At 36.4% G+C, this 19292-nt stretch overlaps 1 protein-coding gene across 1 annotated transcript; it reads left to right on the plus strand.

Annotated features, from left to right (window-relative positions):
- Positions 1–11377: 11377 nt before the first annotated feature.
- LOC134743860 (uncharacterized) lies at positions 11378–18774 on the plus strand. The gene is made up of 4 exons (XM_063677487.1): positions 11378–11886; positions 17034–17113; positions 17703–17780; positions 17996–18774. Exons 2-4 carry the CDS (start codon positions 17056–17058, stop codon positions 18499–18501), a joined length of 642 nt encoding a protein of 213 aa, XP_063533557.1. The 5' UTR covers positions 11378–11886; positions 17034–17055; the 3' UTR covers positions 18502–18774.
- The last annotated feature ends 518 nt before the right edge of the window (positions 18775–19292 follow it).

The following is a 19292-nucleotide window of genomic DNA, read 5'->3' on the forward strand; positions in this document are numbered from 1 at the left end:
TGATCCTGACTAGAAATAACACAAAAGTGACAAAAAAGTTCACATAAAAAAATGGAAAAAAAAGAAACGCTCATAAAGCAGGAACACATTTTTCGTAAGCGCCCCGGGTGCGGCTCGGTCTCAGCACGGCAAGAAGATTCTTTGATCTTTGAAACAAATAATCGATAAATCTCCCTCTCAAAATAAAGCTTAATAAATGAATCAATTACTGCAAAGTTTCACCTAAGACAGCTGACAAAGGACGGGAGTTCGCGGCTTCTGAATAGGTTGCTGCTAATCACCCAACTTTTAATTAATGACATCATTCAGTGAATAAAAGTCAGCCATCGCTGTACCGCTTACTTTAAAGAGAACCTGATTGTTCCATTCTTGGCTCTTTAATCTGTATTCAAAGTGAGAAACTGAGGCATCTAAAGGGAAATGAGATTTAATTTGATGTGACCAAGAATCTAAATAGAATTAAATCATTAAATTCGACTAAATATAATGCCTTCTTTTCATTGCAGAATAATATTTGGTCGCTGTTGTCAATAAACAACTAAGATAAACCGGCCAAGTGCGAGTCGGACTCGCGCACGAAGGGTTCCGTACCATTACGGAAAAAAAACAGCAAAAAAATCACGTTTGTTGTATGGGAGCCCCATTTAAATATTTATATTATTCTGTTTTTAGTATTTGTTGTTATAGCGGAAACAGAAATACATCATCTGTGAAAATTTCAACTGTCTAGCTATCACGGTTCATGAGATACAGCCTGGTGACAGACAGACGGACAAACGGACAGACAGACGGACAGACGGACAGCGGAGTCTTAGTAATAGGGTCCCGTTTTTACCCTTTGGGTACGGAACCCTAAAAAGAGGTCCAGGATAATAGGTCTGTAGGCACCTCTTTTTTAGCCGACCACGACAAAGCAAAATATGTTTGACCGGTACCTATGTATAGGGAAATGTATGTATGTGATATGTATTTTCATGATTAATAATAATAATAGCCTAGTTCATTTTAGATTCCATCAACTTTCTCCTCTGTGAGTGTCCCATGACACGGGCAAGGGCAGCATCCGCTCGGTGTACCCCATTTCACTAAAGTGTCAAAAGGGCCTCTACGTGTTGGCTTCGGCTTTTGATGACACCATTGTTCCGTCATGGGAAAAACATACAAATAATAATATCTTAAATATGAGTTTTACGTTCAAACAATCCTTGTCCATATTTTACTAGTGCCTATAATTGAGTCGCTTAACTTTAAACTCGGGTAAATCCATCTGTCAGATTAATGAGATTTTGGTATTAAGAAAAGGTAATAGGGTAGACATTTGCTGAGAGGGTCGAATGGATTAAAGGATGACTCACGTTAGACCGGGCCGTGTCCGGGCCGGAGCTTCCGGCGCTTACTTTTCTATGACATGACAGGTGATCACGTGATGCTTTCCATAGAAAACGAAGCGCCGGAAGCTCCGGCCCGGACACGGCCCGGTCTAACGTGAGTCATCCTTTACCCGAGTTTGAAGTTAAATGACACAATTGGTGTTTTGTCAACTAATGGATTTAGTTATAACCGTAAAAACCTCGCTCTCGGGCTCGCCAACCGAGGGTTCCGTACTTTTTAGTATTTGTTGTTATAGCGGAAACAGAAATACATCATCTGTGAAAATTTCAACTGTCTAGCTATCACGGTTCATGAGATAAGTAATAGGGTCCCGTTTTTACCCTTTGGGTACGGAACCCTAAAAACATTATCTAGTATTCGTCATAAGCCTTACGGAGTTTACTGTGGGATTAGGTCGATCGGTGTAAAATTATAATTTAAGTATTTTATACTCGTTGAGATAAATACAATTTTTTTTTAATACTACGTCGGTGGCAAACAAGCATACGGCCCGCCTGATGACAAGCGGTCACCGTAGCCTATGGACGCCTGCAACTCCAGAGGTGTTACATGTGCTTTGCCGACCCTAACACGCACCCTCGTGGAGCTCTATTTAACTATTATTTAAAAATTTACCTAACATATTAAATCACATTTACAAACGGGTCTATCGCGAATTTATTTTGTTACCTTTATTTACCGACGTTTCGACACTTTCGACACAGGTTTCACTGGTCGTGGTCGCGGCTAACTGATGCTGACGTCCCAGCAAAATGTCAAAACAGAGATTTGACTACCCGACGAAAAGTGTAGAGTAAAGTTAGTGTAGAGTTAGTGTAGTGAAACTTATATTCATCATCATTAACTTAAGAGTTATTCTCTTGTCGATGGAGTATCTTCCAGCTTTCCCTATCCCGCGCCAGCTCTTTGACTTTTTGATACGACACAACCCCTACTTTTTCTTTCACTTGATCTAAAAAGCTGATATTACTATTATAAAACTAACCTGGTTTGAATTTAAATTTTATAAGTATAAACCTGAGTCCTCAGTCTGGTGGCAGACAGGCTAGATTGTCCGATAGCTAGACACTGGCATAGTCTGCATGTTAATATATCTTTAAACTAATTTTTAATTAAAATTAATTTAGGGTTGACATTTTAATTTATTTTTGACTGCGCATAATAAATCTTATAATTGCTATTATTTTTTAATTTTAGTATTGTTTTTAATCAGAATTTAATCAATTTATTATTATGACCAATCAATTAAATTTTAATGTCAAGATTTATTTATTATAAATTTTATCATAATTTTATTTGAATTCTTATTATAATTGTAACTGTTGTTTTGTTGTGTTATGCTTATTATGTATATGGACCAAAGTTGTCTGCAATAAATGATAAATCATCGTTCCGGTTTCCTGACCAATTCTTTCACTGTTCAGGCGATACGCCTATGGAACGACCTTCCCCTAACCATCCGGAAAGCCCAGAGTAAATTTACCTTTAAGCGCATGCTGCGTAAGCATTTATCTGCGAAATATAAATAATGTTTCAAAGTTGGTACATGTATAATGTATGTATATATGTAGATATTTATGTAAGTATATCATATAAAGTATATGTTTAGGTTTATGAATTCATAGTATATTAATTAGTATTTACTTTGTAAATACTTATTTTGTAAATAGTAGGTAGCGATTATCGTTTTAATTTTTCGAGTATTAATCCTGCACCTAACAACCATCTCTTTTTAGCCCAGTGGTTGACTGGTAGAGAATGCCTTATGGAATTAAGTCCGCCATTTGTATTTATAATTTTATGTGCAATAAAGTTTAAATAAATAAATAAAATAAAAGCAAGGAACGTCCCCACACAAACTAAAGTCGTTTGCGGGGCGCGCAGTGAGACAGATGGTGCCAACCAAGATAGTTTTCGCGGCGTGTCTTCTTATACGACACGAAAGTTCCAAGTAATTTCAGACACCGGATGATACCGTGTTTATACACCGTCATGCTGCAATCTTTCTTAGAAAATTAAAACAATACGAGTATCTCCTAGGCCTTTTATAGCACTGATGATTTTTTAGTGTTCCGTGCAAAACTTTGTTTTGACAAACGGAACACTTATGGGATCACTTCGGTCTTGCAAATCAGTTAAATGCGTTTTTCTCAGAGACCGTTTAACATAGATACCTAAAATTTGAAACAGTTATAGCAATTACCACCACTAATATTGTAAATAAGTCAAAACCGCTTATTTCTTATTCAAATCATAAAATATCATCACTAATCCAAACGAATCACATCAAATCAAAGTAATTAATTATAGATATAAATATATAATAGTGAAATTAATGTAAATAAATAATATTAATTTAAATATGTAACAATAATTAGTTAGTACCTACCTAAAATGTAAAATTATTTAAACATAGATATTATGTAATTTATTGACTTGTAAAATGACTGCCTTTTACCAATAAACTTCTGAGTCTGAATCTGAATCTGTAGGTTCGGATAAGTTTTCAAATTTTAACCTTTTCGACGCTAATGACGGGATTGACGGGTATATCTGCACCGCAGGTCCAACGCCAAAGAAGTATTAATCCGTCACAGACCACAGAGCAACATAGACCTATATCAATTTCAGTTTTGACACTTCGGTGACGCAGCGTCGGAATGACAAATTTTGTGTTTGACACGGCGTCGAAAAGGTTAACAATGAATCACAAATTCTAGTAAAAATACTTAAAAAAATTTTTATCAGAAAATTCTCATGCAAGTTTCCATTTTACCGCGAAAAACGAAAATTCTTTTTTTTATCTGACTGTATCGCCCTTGTATATTCGTTCGCAATAAAGGTGCAGAGAAAATACCGAAAATCTTTCATTTTTTTTAAAAATTCTCTGCCAATTTTTTTTTATCAGAAAATTCTCATGCAAGTTTCCATTTTACAGCGAAAAACGAAAATTCTTTTTTTATCTGCCTCTGTATCGCCCTTGTATATTCGTTCGCAATAAAGGTGCAGAAAAAAATACCGAAAATCTTTCATTTTTTTTAATTCTCTTTGCCACATTGCTATACGTACATGATAGTCAAAATAACAACACCGTGGAGTGCCAGAGGTGAGCTGGTAGTATATAGATTTGTATTTTACTAGCTATTTACTTAACCATAACCACAGGGTAACCATACTATAAATCATAACTGGCAAGTCATTAATAATAACAAAAAATACAAAAAAAATCATTGATCGAAGTTTCGAAGGTAAAAAATACGTTGTATTAATCAAAATAACCTTCATTAAATAAAATTAAGCAGACATTGTGTGGAATTCAGATTTTAAAATCTGTTATGAACTTGATATTGATTGCATGCGCTTATTTGTGCTATTTTCAACCAAAAGGGTACTTATTCTCGCTTGTCAGTAAGGCGCTATTTCCATATATATAGCTTCAATTACAAATCAACCTTATCGACAACCGACAATGTGGTACCTTTTGGTTGAAAACGTCACATTTATGCGCTTCGCACTTAGAGCGTCCCCACACTAGCGTCTCTCTAGCGTCGGCGTCTAGTCAACTCTATCCTCCTAAGACCCAGCCATACAAATGAAAAATCCATAATTTGCCGCTGAAATTTGAACTGATAGTCTAGGAAATAGAGTTGATTTTGCGTTGTTTGGAAATTGAATGAAACAATGAAAAAGCGACTGTTCCAATGGAATATGATTTACATTTGATCGACCTGAAGGTAGGTAGGTATAGGTAGGACCTTGGGCCTTACGAGGTTAAGGTTGCTTCTAGATGCAACGTTGGCGCAGCGTTGCCATTTTCCATGAGCTGACTAGACAACGACGCTCAAAAGACGCTAAGACGCTAGTGTGGGGTGGCTTTAGGCGGTCTCCACGTTGGATGCGGTTCATGAGATCTGCACCGATGTGGTATGAACGTTAACAGTGTGGTCCAAAATTACGTTGTTATTTTTTTTCTTTGGCATATTGTTATAAGGGACTAACAAATACTTGAGTTTGTGTATCAAAGCTAATACGCTAATTAATAAAAAGGGTTAATTTTGAAGATACCTTTGGTTGTAGTTAAATGATTGTCGTTTTATTTTTTAATTATATTTTGTAAAAGACGGGTAAGAAAAATATCCCTAAAAATTATTTGATAACATTTTTGCTCCCTGTAGTGCGCGTGAGAGGCTCTCATTGTCGTTAAAAGGTTGTATCATAACGTAAAAACTTTAACAAACTGTAAAATCTGAATACCGCTCGTAGTTCTATGAAAAAATAGCTGAATAACGATGATCAGCCGCAGCCTTATAAATAATGGTATCGTATGCTGCGTGTCAGAATTGCGTGATTTATAGCGTGCGAAATTCGACTCACGGCGCGTTGCGTGTCTGGGGGGAACTTAATCCAAACGCTTGCGGGCGAAGCGAGTATTGGCTAGTCTAACCCGAGGGAAGTAATTTAAGAGTTGCATAACATTCTCATAGTTTCCGAAAATTTCTGAAAAATGCTTATGCAAGATTCCGCGTAGAAAGGTCCGTTAATAAGGCATTATTATTTTTACTCGAATATTCTTAACTGTTGACGAATAACATGTAACATCTGTCTTTACACAACTTTCACAACTCGGCAATTTCCTGCTTCGTTTTTCCTGAGGTACTTAATTCAGTATAAATACCAATGATATTTTTGGTTGTGTCTGATTTTTTCCTGTTTATTAAATATTATGCCATAGAACTATGAGATTCAAATAATAGTCGCACCTGAATGAAGATCTTAGAGCTCATTTCAGATCGGACCAAAGTGGGAGGTTTTGAACTATAATTATGTGGTTTAACGCTAGTAATATTTAGTATAATATGGACCTGGAGGTCACAGTTGATATTTTCGACCACCTTCACGCGGTAAACTGGAATATGGTCGGGGCTCCTATCGGGCCCAGGGGATGCCAAAAAGGGGCTACGGTATGCAAGTATCTTATAATTAAGACCCAGAACCTTATATAAGTATTTCGTGCATGTATTTTACATACATACTAGAACTGGGGTCACCATTTATAATTCCTCGCCCCTTGTTGTCTACTTGCTTGTTGTAAATTCCAGTGTTTTATAAGCTTCTTGATTATTACTGGTGGTACTGTTGGGACAGTACCCCCCGTCTACTTGTACGGCAGTGAACTCAAACAAGTGTCAGAGTTCAAATACTTGGGCCATTGGGTGACTGCGGACCTCTCAGATGGCACAGACGTGGAAAGGGAGAGACGCTCCATGGCTGTGCGTTGTAATATGCTTGCCCGCAGGTTTGCACGGTGTACAAAAGAAGTCAAAATAACATTGTTTAAGGCCTACTGCCAGAGCTTCTACACGTGCAGCCTGTGGGTAAGATATACGCAGAGTACTCTCAACACCCTGAGAGTAAAATATAATAATGGGTTTAGGGTACTGTTGGGTCTGCCGCGCTTCTGCAGTGCATCAGGTATGTTTGCGGAGGCTCGAACTGATGGATTCCAGGCCATAATGCGTAAGCGTACTGCCTCACTGATGCGGCGGTTGCGCGGTAGCTCCAACAGTCTGTTGCATGTGCTGGCCGAGAGGCTAGACTGCCCGTTCCAACACCACTGGATGCTGTTGCATGTACAGCAGTAGTGTTTGGAATGTGGCAGTCTTCATTATGTAAATAGTTAAATGTGATATATATTTTTATTTGTAATTTAATGTGTGTTTACTAACATTAGCATTTTAAGATTGATTTAATTGTATTACTAACAAATTATATGGGCATTTGCCTGAAATAAATAATTGAATTGAATTTAGTCTGAAATAATACTAATAATAACACACGCAGGGTTAAAGACAGCTTAGGCTGAGCTGTGCCAACTGGCAAGCGGCCGAATCTGTTGATGTGCTCTGTGTGCCTACTTAGCAAGATCTGCATATATTTTGCATAAACTTATCGTATCCCCTATACGTCGTATTATTATTTTATATACATAGCATATAAAGCTGGTTAAATCGAACGAAGGCAGGCTGGATATAGGGGTTCCGCAGGGGTCTTCGCTCGCAAACTTTAACAAATACAGGTCAACGACTTACCGGATGCTGTAGACGGAACAATGTTTATTTTTTCTGATGACGCATGTGACGTTCTAATTTCAAAAGATATTGACACTTTAGAGACACTTTAGAACAACTGATTACTAGCGACGTACACAAATTGCTTCACTGGTTCTCTGTCAACGGGCTAGTTTTAAACGTGACAAAAACTCAGGCGCTCCATTTTAAAGGTGGCCGACCGCCGAGGCCCCTCGCCGTCGTGGCTAACGAAACTGTTCTCCCACAAGTAAAACACGCTAAGTTTATTGGCGTAACGATCAATTTGGCTTTAAATTGTAAAGCCAAATTGATCGTTACGCCAATAAACTTAGCGTGTTTTACTCCAAATTGAAAATATTTGTAATAAGTTGTCAGGTGGTTAAAACGTCTGTCTCTCATACTTCCGCAGGCACAGGTACGAAATAGCTACTTTGCACTGTTCCATTCGGTACTTAACTACAGTCACAGAATAAGTTTAGTAATAGTATTATCATACTACAATCTCCGAGTTGTGGGGACTTGCCGCTGACTGGCGCCACGCGTTTGTGCTCCAGAAGCGTCAAGCGGGCCGTGCCCCTCCCGGTTCGCCAGCTCGGCAGCCGTTTATATCTCACATCTAAACATAATGATACTTCGACTAAATCTATCAATTCAGTGTTTAGTAAGTTCTTTTATTTTTGTAACTGAAGTGGCGCTGTCTGTAGAAGGTTTTTACAATAAATGTCTTTTCTTTCTATCTTTCAATTTTAAATTTTTGCCACTAAAATCGATACCGCGCTCTTAATTTTAATTTAATTTTAATCTATTTTAATTTAATTTTTAAATTAATTGTTATGTATTATTCTAGTTATTCTGACATTGTATGATTTAAATTTATTTTGCTCATTATCAATCATGGAAAACGTATTAATAATAAGTGTTATTCCGGTTTTTTATCCCATAGCTCAGTCCATCGCTTTGATCAAATATCCTAGTTCATTTTAGATTTCATTAACTATTAATAGTCCTTACACCCTGGCCGGTGCTGCCTCTGCGTGCGTCCCATGACACGGGCAGGGGCAGCATCCGCTCGGTGTACCCCTTACATTTCATAAAGTGTCAAAAGATCTACGTGTTGCCTTCGGTTCCTCGCAGGCCTCCCAAAGGTGATGGGAAAGACATACAAATAATAGTGTTAATTTTATCTTTAAAATGTTTTGACGTGTAATGTATCCGTGCATATACGAAATAAATAAATATGAAAATATCCATACTTTTAGAACCAACGGCCGTAACCGTAATTTTTTGGTCATAATTCATCGCTTCATATTGTTGTCCAGTTGACATTTCCTGTGTTTACGAAATTAATTCTTGATTAAGTCTGTAATAATACACGCGGGATAAAGACAGGCGGAGCTGTGCCAACTGGCAATAGGCCGAATCTGTTAATCTGCGATGTGTGGGTCTACTTAGTACGGATCTCCATATATTTTGCATTAACTTAACGTATCTGAGTATTCCGTATCATCTAGATTCTGTCCGTGACTTTGTCTGCGTGGGATATGACGATCATTGATAAAAATTATCCTATGACCTTCCTCAAGCCTGAAAACATTTCCATACCAAGTTTCATCTAAATCGATTTTGCGGTTTAAGCATAAAGAGTTGGTAATAGGATAAGAGGTAGCAAACAGAGAATCACATTAATAATATTAGTAGGGATAATTGCTATAGAGGTAGAACTTATATAACGTGGGTCACAATAACCCGACACTATTAGGTACCATATAGGTATTTCCACAAGTAATGAATTTTATACAGGTGTATAGGTACCTACTTATCAGTAAAGGGCAAATATATCCAATTGTATACACGTGGGACAATTAGTCTGAAAGACTCACCTACTAACAGAACAGCTAAAAGGTTAAGGGGCTACCTGAGGGTTTCATCGATTTTTGACAAGTTTTGAATCGTATCTCCTACTTTTGCACTACATATAGAATTATAAGACAAGCGGCTATCGGTTCTTCAATCTTTTATCTCCATTTTTGTCTACCGGATTGTGAAAAAAATGAATACTTATTTATTTATGATTGTTTTAAACATTGTCTAAAAAACACTTTTTTCGTATCTCGATTGCTGTGAAAGATCTTACTTATACGAAATCTACATATTTGGGTTCGTCTTAGACGTCTCTAAAAATTTGTCTAAGGTTTTAATTTTAAACTAATTAACACAAAAGTTATGGCCAGAAAACCAGTTTTTTGGCCTAAAATTGTTCAACTTTGATGGCAAATATTTCGAAAACAATGAACTTTGAAGTAAATATGGGATACTATAGGTATATTGCTAAAATCCGTTGCTGTTAATATGATAAGCTACAAAAAACATTAGAAAACTAAGGGATTCAAATCGAAGGCCATTGGGGCATGGAATCCCCTTAAAAACAGGGAAAATAGCCAATTAAAAAAATGAAAGATATGAAAAGAGAAATGATAAGGCAATTGTCACTATCGTAACGCAGTTCGTATATCGTCCCTACTTTTGGGGAAACTTGTATTAAGATACTGTCAAGCAAAAGAGAACGTGGGATGCGTTGCACACAATTTTTTTTATAAGTATTAATTAACTGATCAGCGATTGACACTAGTTTCACCCGATATAAAATAACGACAGAGCCTGAGTTGTAGCTTACAGATTCAGTAATAGCCTATTGTCTCTTGTTGAATCAATAAGGGATAACAGACGACGGGAACGAATTACATTTCTTAGCAGTTTGTACTACTAGAAATGACAAGGCAAATTGCTTCGTGCGAATATCTCAGCTTCGGCGTTGAATAGCAGTATAAAATAAGTAATGTTTTCAAAGTAGTGCTGATATACATTTGTCAAATTCTACATCTCATGATCATGACTGTGTAGAATTGTGTTGTATTGTGTCGTGGGCCCATTTGAATAATAATTGATAATTAAAGAAACTCGCGTTGTTTCCCACGCGGAATATTTTAAAATTATAAACTGTACAGAGGAGCTGTTACACCTGACAGCTACGCCATCTTTTTTTAGGTAAATAATTAAAGTAGATTTTAATTTGGATGTGTCACCAAAGTAATGGTGGTATACATTACGAACATTCGGAAATCATTTAGATTAGCGCCCTGTCACCTGTGGCTGTCCTTTCTCATTTGGCTGATCCCCTCGATCCGACCATAACGCAAATTACCGGCTGATAATAATAAAACATTTCGGTATTCCAATCTACCCATCGCAGGGGATCACGACAAAAGTCGGGGAAAAGCTAAAAAAGAGCCATGAAAATATCACAAAAAACAAACCTGGGCTTACGCAGCATTTGAGAAGGGTTACTAATGGACATTTTTGTTAAAAAGGGGACCTAATGATTTCGTTTTGTTTGCCACACCGAAGATAATAAATGTTCAGCCGACGTAAATGACATAATAATGGTGGAGATTAACATATGAATAAATATAATGACAGGCAGATGGTTGGGTTTTCCGTTATATTGACCATTTTATTATCAACTAGTTTGTGCCCGCGTCTTTGCTCGTTAAACGGACAGAAGTCTTTTTATGTCGAGTCATAGCCTTAAAATTCAATTCAAGCAAGTCATTTTATGACAAAGGATATTGCGGGTTGCTTGTACAATTTGAGAGAAAAACAAGCCTATCGAAAATAGTTAAATATCTCTAAAGAAATAAAGGCTTTCAAAATACATGGCCTTAAATACAATATATGATACTAATACTAGGTTTTTTTGCCTTCGAAATAAGTAGAGAATAAGAAGAATTAAAAATGAAATTGATTCGTTAATTAATATGAACATGGACAGAGGTATTGGAAATGGACGCATAAAGGATAAAGGTGGGTAAAAAATTCTAATTACCTTCAGTCAGACATTGCGGTACCAGAGTTAATTAACTTTAGACTTTTGAATGCAACTCGGTACTCCATACCGGTTTAGGGGCAGCGCATCTGATTGAAAAGCCCATCTTCCCTACAGACATACAATACAGGCTTAAGCACTTTGAATATAGGAAAATGTGGGGTGGCTGCACAGCGGGCGGGCCCTTTACCACGCAACGCAAACGAACGAATAATTTACCTTTTATCATATCCACTGACGCGATCAGTACACAACTCAGCGTACGTTCTTATTAAGCACGCAATGTAGGTGTTGCGGTTTTCGGGTGTAGTTGTAATAAAGGTAAGGGTGTTTCAGTCGACTTATACGTCGGTTTCGACTTTAGTCTGCTACCAACTCCGGGAGACGGCGCGTGCGGCAGCGGAGCCGAGATTCGTAACAAAGTAAAGTTTCGTGATTTGGAAAAGGTTTATTTTCAAATTTAATTCGCCGTTGTTGTTGCTTCTATTGGCTACTCTTGGAAGCTGTACGGGAGATATAAAGGTTTGTTTATTTATTAATTTATGGTCAAATATCAGTTTTTTTTTAGGTATCTGCTCGTTACCTCGATGGACATTTTAAAAACGTGATTACAATAGTTTAAGAATTCGTAATAGATAAAAAGTGCATTAAGGCATGGCCCATTTTTATTTTGTAAAAAATTTTTTTTTTATCGTCATAATTCGACAATAGTTGATGGATATATAGAGTTCCTTGTTCTGTACAATATAAGCTCAATTTTACTGTGACCTACAAAATCTTCCTCTGAGTTATGAAAACTTATGGTATTTTCGTAACAATATTTTCTGTAATTACGTACACCTTTTATTATCTCTAATTGGGATTTTGTATTTATTCCGCCAAGAATGCTGAGCTCTTTAAATTTTACGTATTGTAGTTTACTTAATGAAAAAATGTACCTAAGCACCACGGTACCCTCATCGACACAGACGACACAACAAAAATCGGGTGCTAGTAAAAAAAATAATATTATTTTGTTTTACCTTTGTAAATCTAAATTATTTCTAACGAATTGGAACCTCATTAAGTCAAACAAGAACCTCAGTAGCTTACTAAGTAAATAAGCTTTTCATCACACCAGCTCGTAAAGGCTCACTTTATTCTTAAATAACTGATGAGAAAGTTGCATTTTATCCACAAGAGTGGAAAAGTAATCAGATACTTAGTGTTCCCTTATGTTGGCTGGTGGAATAATATTGAATTGTAGAAATGATTTTTGAACGATATATATTTCATTGCGTTCCTGTAGATATGATTTCTGATGTTCTACAGTTAGTATTTTGCTTGCGTTGGTGTTGAGAAAAATATAGTACTCGGTAGCAAATATTGCTTTATACACAGGACAATACGATAAAGGAAATAAGATAGTTAAAAAGAGAAAATAATTAGAACAGCAAAAAAAAAGGTAGAATTAATTACGTATCAAAAACAGAAAAATTACAGACAGATCGAGTAGGGAAATGTGTGCAGTAGGGAAAAAGCCCTCTCAGCATATTGTTGCAATTTTCAAACGAGGCAAATTCCAACGCTGTTATTCTGCCCAGGCCTTAGGGAGTGACATATAAATATTAGTAAGATATATAAATATATGAAAAAAAAAACATAATAAGTAATAAATAAATAAATTTATATATTATCTTGCTAGCTCGTGTACCAAAATTAGCACGAGGAGTTAAACGACAACTTTGCCCCCTTGTAAAGTAAATAACTATTTTCGAACCACAAAAGAAAGTAAATTGAAAACAGATTTACAGATTTTAAAGAAAGGTAGCAGGTACCAGGCGGTGTTATCGCTGTAAGCGATCTCTTTCAGACAACCACAGGGTAAAGAACAAAAACATTAGCTACGTGTATAGCGCAGCGTAGCTTGCAGCATAGTTTTCCCGGTATGTAGCGAAAGTATTTCGTAGAGGTAATATTTCGTGATTAGCGCCGGATGTATGAAAAACTCTCTCAGGGAATACCTAAACCTTCTTAAATAATAAACCAAAAAGTCGTATACTAATTTTTTTCCGCATACCTATCCCACGAGATTTGTGTCATCAAGGATCTATGAAATTTTATGAAACACACACAAACAAACACATCATACCGTTAGGAAACTGACTTCACCAATGGTGCCCAACTTAGCCCCAGTAAAATATTAAGTACAATAATATTTTTACCAAAATGGGGTTTGGTAACTTTGCTCGTGATCTTTCGCGTTGACAGCGAGCTACGGTATCCGCATACAACCAAATACACGACTAGTACGTAAGTACCTACTTATGTCATTTAGCACACAGCCCGTCTAAAATGAGAATCAAAATGTAGAACAATTCAATTCGAAACCCATTCAAGTGCAGACAATGTAAAAAGTACTTAAACTCCATTTATAAAAGGTCAAAACATTTCAATTATAAGGGAAAAAGGTCAAAGGCGTTTTTGTTCTAAACGAGCTTTAGCAAAAACCATAAATACTGCTAAAATTAACGTTATTAAAAAGGAATAAATTCTATGTAAGAAGCGGCAGGTGTACGGATTGAATGAAAGAAAGAAAAGTCCACATTTTAATCCTCAAGGCGCGGGATGGTCGACATAAATTAAAAGTTGGACTAACGGTGGCTTACTTTGTGTACTAGAGCCCTATTCTGATTTAATACTTTGTTACGGGTTAAATATTATTTTGATACGACCATGAAGATCCCTCACGCTGATAGGTGATGCGAAATGAAGTGAAAGTCGTGCGCGAGAAGCACGCCAATCACCATGACGATCGTCAAGTCCAGTTCAAAACCATAACAAACTGTTAAATTAGAATCGATATCCTAATTTCGTGTTTGCCTTGAGAAGAATCTGTTATGAGTTATACTTGTGAAATTCTTCTAAATTATTGTCTAACATTTCGTGATAAAGGACCACATTTATTACATTTTATTTTAACAGAGATCACCAACTGTTTGAAAGCTAATGGAGTTTGTCTATCGTAAATCCACATTTAAATCCTCAAGGCGTGGAAAGGTCTTAGGCGTGCTGGGGTTGCTACGAGAAAGAAATCTTTTATAAGTCTTACTTGTTTAATTTCTTTAGATATACGTCTTAGGTTTTTGTGATAAAGGACCACTCATTTAATGAGATTTTGCTGTCGTTCCTCGTGCTAATATTGATACCTGACCAAGCAAAAGATTCTAAAATTCTAAAACTGGAATCTTGAGCGTATGTCACCTCACCTCTGTGGGTCTCTGTGTGTCTGGAACCTCAGGTGGCATGAGCTTTATCTGCCAAAAATGTGGGAGATCGTGCCGCTCACGCATCAGCCTCCACAGTCACCAAACTCGTTGTCTAAACAGCAATGCATAAATCGTCTGCAATAGACGCAAAGGCCTGTGATGAGCATGTGTCAGTAGCTACTTTAGGCCTGGTAGGTAGTTACCGTTGCTAAAAATTGTAATTTACTAAGAATTTAGAGCAATGTTCATGTCAAATTTCATGTTTTCAGAATTAGATCGTTACTAATGATTGTATCATGTCAGTTTAGTTCGTGTGACACTAAATGGTTGTTATTACTCAGTCTTTAATTATTACAATGTTGAGCTATTATTACTACTTAACTAGAAACGTAATAATTACACCAATTTTCCACCAAAAACAAGATAATTGTCGTTTCTAAATTACCACGTCGTTACCTCCTCGTGAATTAAAGAAACCATTTTCAACACGTGTCGTTCATGATGGCCTTGTTTCAGCACACGTAAGCCGTAACAGCCACTCTGAAACTCATTAAAATGTATAGTGACGGTCGGGTGGGGTAAATAAAACGGGTAAAAATAAGACGTTTTTAACAATCAACTTACTTATACAACTTATTATATTTCATTCCTATTCCATTTAAAAAGAAGCCTAGTGTGTAGACTTCTTTTGTTGTGTTAACTCACCTAACCCTACCATAATCTCAGCTGATAAATTCCAAATTTAAAATGCTTTTGGATTGGCTGTTCTACGCGAGGGGGACTTGCTTGTAACTTTATACACGCACAAATAAGTGCATTCGGAGGTTTTGGGATTATACTGAGCAACTTTTACTATGGTACCAACCCCGAAATCGCGAAAAGCAATTTGGCTGTTTCATACATTTTGGCTGGTCCATTTTCTATCGTCGCAGTTGAATGCTCACCGCGATCTTGCGCCGCCCCTTTAAAGGCGGAGGTGGCACTCGTTGGGTTTTTAGACGGTAGTAGGATCCTCGTCCTTTAGTCCATCATACTCGTCTCGCTCCCCTCGAGACGGGATGCGTGAAGGCATTTTCCCAACGTAAAAAAAAGGTAAATTTTCTATGGGAGGGTACATTTTTTATAGATACTAAAAGTGAATCCCAGTATAGGTACGCTAGAGAAATCAGAAAAAAGGTGTTGGATCAATAACTCGAGAGCTGTTTAAATCCTGGTTCCAATAGAACCAGGTAGTTCATGTTACCTGGTATCGACCTGTCTAGGCGCAGTGAAAACTCTACAGTTTTATAATATCTAATAATAGTTTCTGTTCGCACGGCTGATCTATATCAGTACCTACATTGTGCAACCGGGGGCCGATTCTATTTGAAGAATTTCATATGGTTTTCATCTTGTTTTATAGGATGACAGTGACCAAAAACAATCAGAAATCGCCCCTTAATGAAAGATTCCCACATACCGGCTGGAGTCGAGTCGCGCCGGAGCGCATTTTCAATATGCCTATATGTACATTATAGAAGCATCAGCCGACCGGCTTGCGGCCGCACAAATGTGAAAATGCGCGCCGACGCCGCCCGTACGGTGGAAATCGTACTTAAGACATTTCACTCGCACTTACTGATTCGAGTATGGTGCCCGATGAAATCGAAATCGTATCAAAATGAGATGAAAACCATATGAAATTATTGAAACATAATCGGCCTCAGTGAATTCAAGTATAAGCAAGAGAAATCAGACAAGAGGTGTTGAAGCAACATAACTCGAGAATCACTATAACTTCTGTGTCCGATAGAAATACTAGTCTCTAGTAGAAACACTAGGTTACCTCGTATCGACCTGTCTGGGTGCAGCGAGCGAAAAGTCTAAATATTGCAATTTCCAACGCTATCGGTTTCCGTCCGCACTTTATTCGTGTTATAAATTTGTAATGCATATGATTATATCTATGTATTATAAATTGATAAAAAGAAATGACTTTCTGAATAAACCTCTAGCACATTGTAACATGAGCTATTCTTACTAGAGGAATATTTTGCCCTGGCCATTCAAATTAGATCCAAAAAAGTATATATTGAGGAATTAATTCCCGGCAAGCTGGAATTCGTTTTAATAACTTCATTTGGTCCTAAATGCGTGTGATCCCTAGCTAGCTATGTTTTTCACAATCCATAACTCCCGCGGGAACAATATAGGCCTTTGTCGTTCAGTACCTGCATAAAATAAGTTCTCGAGCAAAAGTGAAGAGTAAATTCCCTTTTGAAGTCTTATTATTTAATGACAGCTTAATAATTTGTCAGATTAAACACATATTATATGTTTCTTTGATATAACTAAGTTGAAGTGACATTGGTTAGCAAGCTGTAGAAAATATAAGAGTTACTGTGTTTGTCTCGAACTAACCAAACTTTTCTTTTTTTGCAGGTGGAAATTGAGAAAAAGAATCATGCGACGTCTCGCACCATTCACATGTTGCCTGATTATTGTATTCACCACGTTTATAGGTAATATACTTCTTCAAACTATTCTTCATCATTTTGTTTTGGGTCATTTTGCTTTTCATTGTCTCCGCATTTTATATTTTGGAAATTGTTTAAGTAGAAAACATATAATTAAGTACATTTCGGTCTTAGTAGGAGAATAAGTGTTACAATTTTGCAATTTTAGTAGGTATATTTTTGATACCTCGAAGGAAAAAAGCAGTGATTTTTGGAAAGCTCCTTACTAAGTAGATATACTAGCGGTTTAAACTACCTTAGACAAAATAAGACAACACAATCGTGCATTTAAAATTTGTTAAGCTTGTTTTTGTAATAAAACTATGAAAACGGATTATATCGCGTATATTGAATTTATAATACATCCCGACGTTTCGAACTCTTTACAGCGTTCGTGGTCAACGGGTGACACGGGTTGAACGGGTTGTTTTTGTCTTTAATATGGTACATAATTACCTACTAAATAGAACGGCGGTAGGTAATTTTATGCCAGAAATTCTAAATTATACGTTTACATGTAACCTACTTAAGTTACGCGTTCGAGCCTTCGTGTGTATTTTTAAAAGATTGGCTCTATTTATGTTTTTGTTCACAGATGAGGGTAATGGAAAATGGAAAAGTAAAAACAGAGAAAATCTCCAGAAAGACATCGCTGAGTTTCAGGAAATGGCGGGTAATAATATTAACATTTATTTGGTTGAAATGACTCTTTGATGGGTTTATTATGTCCGAACATAATGAATACAAATTTTTGATAGAATTTGATAAAATTGATCTTTTACGTGATTGAGCTAATACTTTTTTTGACTTGCAATTTCTAAGACTGTCTTCTATTTATTTCCAATGAAATATTTAGTTTATATTTATATGTATATATTTTTTTTACAGAAAAGATTGAAGATGAAATAGAAGACATCTACGAAGAATATTCTGATAATTGGGTCAAGAACGCAGAAATTTCTAACGAAGAAGCAACTTTCGACGTGTCTGATGTAGACAATGCTAATAATACTTACAATGATAAAAATAATATCAATATCCTTAATTTAATAAGCAATTATACGAAGGATCTAACCGAGGGCAAAAATAGACCTGTGCCTGAAACTTCCAAGGTAAATGGAACGCCTACAATTGATACAATAAAAATAAGTACGACTGAAAAAGCTAATGTGTTTCGCTCAAAATGGCCAAAATTTGAAGATATTTTGCTGGACATAGGCAAAAAATACGATTGGAAAAATGACAGATGGATTAAAGTAAAAAAGAAAGCCAACCAATCCAGCGAAGAAAAGCACATAGCATTCCATGAGAGACATTTTAGCTACAAAACTGTGAAATTAAATAGAAGTAAAAGTAGACGTAATGTCGTGATAGCAGTCACGGCGGTAAGATAGGACGTGCCAAGTCGCCTGGCTCTCTTTGGTAGAAAAATCTAAAATCTATTTTTATTAGTCGCTGCGGGACCAAAGCGTCATCTAGTCGATAATTTAATATTGAATCGTAGCATTTAAAGTTCTAAAAGGAAGGAATGGCTATGTGATCCCATTTAGCAGTTTTGTATCGATGAGAAATTAGGTTTTCTGTAATATACCTCTCGTTATCGTAGTCATGTGCCATTTTGAATAAACCAGACCCCATTGTATTTAATCCGCAATTGCTTCAAAGTCAGTAAAAAAAAACCTAAATAAGTTAAGTAGATATTTCATCTCTAATATACGTACAGAAATAATTACTTGTAACTCCATGTGGATATATGGACAGGGAAGTGTTAAGAGATTCTTCAAAAATGTTACACAATAAATTATTATTTAAACCTGTCGTGTATTATTAAAGCAAATATCTCAAATTACCACGAAACAACAAAATGAATGATCCCAAACCACAGAAAGCACTGTAATTTTCGCAGGTAAATTCGGAAAAGGGCCTTCTTTCGTAAATATTAAGATTAAATTTTCTACACTCGCTGTGAAGCAATGGAAACAGGGTGTAAGGTGAAATAATTGACTTATTTATCATACTCATCCCTGACCTCTTTTTCGACTACCGTCTTATCCCATTCCTTTTATTTATTACAGACATGTGTTATCCCTCGCCTCTGGGAGGGGCAGATGGGAGTTTCCCTAATTATGTTGTGCTTTGTGTACGTATTTGTAATAACGATAAGTGAATGTCGAAGCTTGTTTTA

The sequence above is a fragment of the Cydia strobilella genome, chromosome 9 (assembly GCF_947568885.1).
Source record: "Cydia strobilella chromosome 9, ilCydStro3.1, whole genome shotgun sequence".
Classification (NCBI taxonomy): domain Eukaryota; kingdom Metazoa; phylum Arthropoda; class Insecta; order Lepidoptera; family Tortricidae; genus Cydia; species Cydia strobilella.

What these genes read in the sequence shown, in the direction of transcription:
- LOC134743860 (XM_063677487.1), top strand. Translation starts at nt 17,056, where the DNA reads ATGCGACGTCTCGCACCATTCACATGTTGCCTGATTATTGTATTCACC. An exon ending in TGTATTCACCACGTTTATAG is followed by an intron (nt 17,114 to 17,702) that starts GTAATATACTTC and finishes TTTTGTTCACAG; the next exon opens with ATGAGGGTAATGGAAAATGG. An exon ending in TGAGTTTCAGGAAATGGCGG is followed by an intron (nt 17,781 to 17,995) that starts GTAATAATATTA and finishes TTTTTTTTACAG; the next exon opens with AAAAGATTGAAGATGAAATA.